The sequence below is a fragment of the Calliphora vicina genome, chromosome 5, assembly GCF_958450345.1.
Source record: "Calliphora vicina chromosome 5, idCalVici1.1, whole genome shotgun sequence".
Lineage (NCBI taxonomy): Eukaryota > Metazoa > Arthropoda > Insecta > Diptera > Calliphoridae > Calliphora > Calliphora vicina.
The window spans coordinates 69,237,700-69,242,309 of record NC_088784.1 but is presented as its reverse complement, the minus strand read 5'-3'; the positions used below and the strand labels follow the sequence as shown (position 1 = coordinate 69,242,309).

Genomic DNA, 4,610 nt, shown 5'->3' with positions numbered 1-4,610 from the left:
ATTTTAGGTTGCCTTTTTTATCCGTAAGGCTAGTTCTACTATACCGATTTTGCTGATTTTCAATACCAAACTACTTAGGACAATAGTAAATAATTTGTTAAAATTCTGCTAAGTTTGTGTGTCTATTTTGGACCTGAGAGTGTTTTACACACACAAACATAGCTCAATCTAATTAGAATTTCATAAGGATCAATAACACTTAGTAGGATTTCAGATGAGTATGTATTTCTCAATATAACGCACGGAATGACAAACTTTTATTCAACACTTTTGTTGCTGGAGGGTACAATAAAAATAAGGTGGAGAAGACAGAAGAAGTTAATAATGAAATTAGAAATTAAAGTAGTAAATAATGTCAGCTTAATAATAAATAAATCCAAATCTTACAATAATGACCCCTGGTTACGTTTATTATTATTTTTTGTTTATTTCAAATTTTGTATTTTTGTTTTGAAGTAGTTTTTTTTTGTTGTTGTTATAGTATTCTTGTTATTGTTTTTTTTTATTTTTCTTCGCTGATTACGTAGAACAGATTTCACCAAATATTGCCGGTGTAAATGTGAGTGAGTGAGTATTTTATACGTAACACGATCAGTTTGTGTGTTTGTGTATCAAACGCTTTTTTCAGTATGTAGTTTTTTTTTGTATTTGTCAAAACAAAACAACAGCGGCAGATCAGAGTGCGAATGAGTTGGTGAATGAATGAAAGTCACCTATGAAAAGATTTTGTTTAATTTTTTTCATATATAATGGGGCATCTGAGTTTGCAAAACCAACAGAATCAAAATAGATTTCTTGTGAATAGTTCACACAAAGTTTACAAATTATTTATTTATTTATTATTCGCAAAACAAATCGAAAGTTTACAAAATGCGTGTCCTAGTGTGTTGTGTTTTGTTGGCAGTTGTCGCCATTGCTGCTGCTCTACCTGCCAATTTGGAGGATAAGGAAGTGCCACAATCTCTATACGATGTAGATGTACAAGGTCATGAAAATGTTGGTGATCGTGAAGCTCGTCAATTTGGTTATGGAGGCTATCATGGCGGTTATGGTGGATATCGCGGCGGTTATGGCGGTTTCGGTGGTGGTGGCTACCGTGGTGGTTATGGCGGTGGTTATGGAGGCTACCGTGGCGGTTATGGAGGCTACCATGGCGGTTATGGTGGCTACCGTGGCGGTTATGGAGGTTTCCATGGTTAAAAGCTTATTATCTCGCCTTAACCAAAAAAAAAAATGCTCAATATTTGTATGACTGTATTAATTGTGATCTTTGAATGAAAAAAAAAAAACATAAATATAATTTGCCTTTTTTGAAGGACAAACTTAAAAAAAACAAAATTTTGAATTTTTATTTTATTCAGTTTAAATGTGAAAAATAGAAACAAAAAAGTGCTAAATTGTTTTATAATGGTTAATATCTACTGGACTGTTTGCTATTAGAAACTGTATATTTATTTTGCTTGATAGGTTTTAATTTTAAAGGAATATTTTACAACTGGGCTAAAGATCCAATAGAATAAGAATAATATCATTCATAAGAAAGTGTAATAACAATGGGCCGCCAAATATTCTGAAAATCAGTGGGCCCCCAAAAACTAGTGTCATCAGATTTTGGCCAACAGCAAATTCATACTTGGTGATACCGCTTAACTGGAAATGCAAATAATATAGCTAAGAGTCCACCAAACAAATTTGAATTGGATTTTTTGCCAAAAAATTGCTTTTTCGTATACTTTTTTAAACAAAATTTGAGCAACTCTTGTAAAGATATCAATGCAATCTGAACGTGTCTAGTAGGGTATTCATTCGACTAATGATCGTTCGATTAATCGAATAATTTCTTACGAATAATTATTCGAATAATTTAAAAATGGCCATTTTCGAAACGAATAATTCGAACAATTTTATGTAGAATAATCGAATAAAACGAATAAATGTATATATTTAAAAATATATTTTAAATAGCTTAAAATTTTTCATTATTTCAAATTTAAATAAGTAATAATGACTCACAAAAATTGTATTGTTTCTGAAATTCGAAAAATAACTAAATACAAAGGGACTTTTGATGACTGTAGATGAGTGTTCCGATAGCTCCTTCTCTAAATATATAAATATTACTGTAAGAAGTTACAATTCTAAAAACAAATCTTTCAAAATTTTTAACTTAGGACTTGAACCAATGAAAATAAAAGGTACGGAATAAAATATATGTTATTTAGCTGGCGAAATACTAGAAGAATCGCAATTAATAATCAAAATATTAACTTAGATTAAAGTGGAGTTGAATGTAATGGAGAATGTGATTTTAAAACGGTCGTCGAAAGTGATATTGAGGATGACATTTATAATGATTACATTGATATAGATGAAGGCCATGATCTTAAAATAAATATATTGAAGTGATGTTATTAACCGCGTAAGTAAGTGTTGCAAAATATTTAATAAATCGAATGATAAACACAAATATTGCAAACTAACGTTTTGTTGCAAGAAAAGCATGGAGTTCGTCCTATACATGATTTTGAACATTGTTGAACATCTTTGTCTAATATGGTAATAAAGTTTATGCGTATTTGTAAATGCATCAATCATGCACTGCCTGACTTCCAATTAGCCACGTTCACTGACAATAATATCCCCAAGACCACTTTATTAAGCAAAGATTCGGCAACGTTGATAGAGCTTGATGTATAATACAATTTGTTATAAATAATTTAGAAATAGTGAATAATTATTTTACTAAAGAATTAGTTACTCCATTTAAAACCCGAATTAATGAACGACATAAAAAGTTCTTAATACGTTTATATTGTATTTGAATTCAGGATCATGTCCAACTAGCTCAAATTTGTTTAAAGCATAGCTCCAAAACGGAAACTAATGGGTTTGCTAGTCAATTGTTTTGTAGATTGTTCGGGAGTTAATCTGATCAGAATATTTCTGTTGAAAATTTTATAATGGAATTTGTTTTCGAATGTTTTTTAACATTATCAGTACTTGAATTGTTAACTTTAACGTTATTTTTTGTTTTTCTTTAACAATAAAATATTAAAAAACCGACATTAAAATTTTATTCTATACTATTTTAAAAAAATTTTAATTATTCGAATAATTCGATTAATTTTAAACGTGTGATCGAATTATTCCAACAACTTAAAATCTCTTATTCGATTTATTCGAACAAGAGAAAAATCGAATAATTCGAATACCCTAGTGTCTAAATAGCTCACAAATATAAATTTTTACCTGGAAAATTTTCGGATTTTTTTGTTAAAAAAATGTACGATCAAGTCAACAAATTCTAAAAACGCAAAGCCCCGATCCTCGAAAAAGCCCTACATTTGTATAGCTCTATCTGTTTTTAAATACACACAAAGATTTTTTACTATCACACTGTAAATAAGGTCAAAGTGAGAACTTTTCTAAAAAAAAAACTCAGTTTTTGGAATACAGTTTCCACTTTTTAGAAATTTTGGTATTTCAAAACAAAGAATAGCAACAATTGTAATGTCATTGACTCAAGGACATTTAGATCTATATTAGTTCCAAATTTTGTTATGATATCTTTAACCGTTAAAGTTTTACATTATTTAGAATCTTATATATTTCTTAATGAAAAATAACCATATTTTAATTTTTTTTAGCTTTTAAGGTAAATGACGTCCGAAAAAATTACAAAATTATTTCAATTTACTAAAATATTATTCTTCAAGTCATAAGGTTTTCACTAATACCAAATACTTACAAAAAAAGTTTATATTTGCTCTTCAGAAGCTCCACAAACCTGGCCCCCTTTCAAAAATTTTAACGTTTTTCATTTATTGCATCAAGCCGCTCTTACGTGATCAAGATTGGATAACGTGATCCGGGCCCTGATCACACTGATAATGATTTGCTGATTCTTCACTATTGCAGCACAATAGAGAACTGTATACATTTCATTTATTGCATCAAGCCGCTCTCACGTGATCAAGATTTGATAACGTGATCCGGGCCCAGATCATACTGATAATGATTTGCTGATTCTTCACTATTGCAGCACAATAGAGAAGTGTATACATGATCATACTTTTTTAACAAAAATCTTCGTTTTTGCTACAAAAAATATTTAAAAAAAACTACTATTTTTAAGGTACAAAGTGATATTTCAGATTGCATTGATGTGTTTAAAAGTGTTGTTCAGCTTTACCGTAGCTACAAAGTTGCTAACAGACCTACCCAACAGACCTTAATCCAATAGAGCACCTGTGGGAAATTTTACACCGGTATATTGGAAAACGACGCATTTCATCTAAGGACGAACTCGGAGCACTCTTTAACGTAAGAGGGAGGGGATTACTAAAGATATAACTGAATATTTTGTAAACTCCACAAAATATTAACTTTCTATTTTCGCATTTTGGTAATATAAAATAGAGCGTTATCCATCAACAATATACTAATTTTTGGCTGTTGCTGTTAGGTAATTGTTCCTTTCTCCTTTTGCACGATATCAATTTTAATTTTCAATTTTTTTAGAATAATAAAAGATGAAACTCTAAATTTCTCTAATAAAAATAATTAGTTTCATAGATGAAACTACCAGAAATATATAAAAGGTTATAGCT

At 29.8% G+C, this 4,610-nt stretch overlaps 1 protein-coding gene across 2 annotated transcripts; it reads left to right on the top strand.

Annotated features, from left to right (window-relative positions):
- Positions 1-776: 776 nt before the first annotated feature.
- LOC135960727 (glycine-rich protein 3-like) lies at positions 777-1,338 on the top strand. 2 transcript variants are annotated; one of them, XM_065512092.1, is made up of 2 exons: positions 777-1,084; positions 1,124-1,338. In XM_065512092.1, the coding sequence occupies exons 1-2, from the start codon at positions 871-873 to the stop codon at positions 1,198-1,200; spliced, it is 291 nt and encodes a 96-aa protein (XP_065368164.1). In that variant the 5' UTR covers positions 777-870; the 3' UTR covers positions 1,201-1,338. The 2 variants fall into 2 exon arrangements, with proteins under 2 accessions (XP_065368164.1, XP_065368163.1); XM_065512091.1 differs by having other exon boundaries at positions 777-1,338.
- Positions 1,339-4,610: the final 3,272 nt, after the last annotated feature.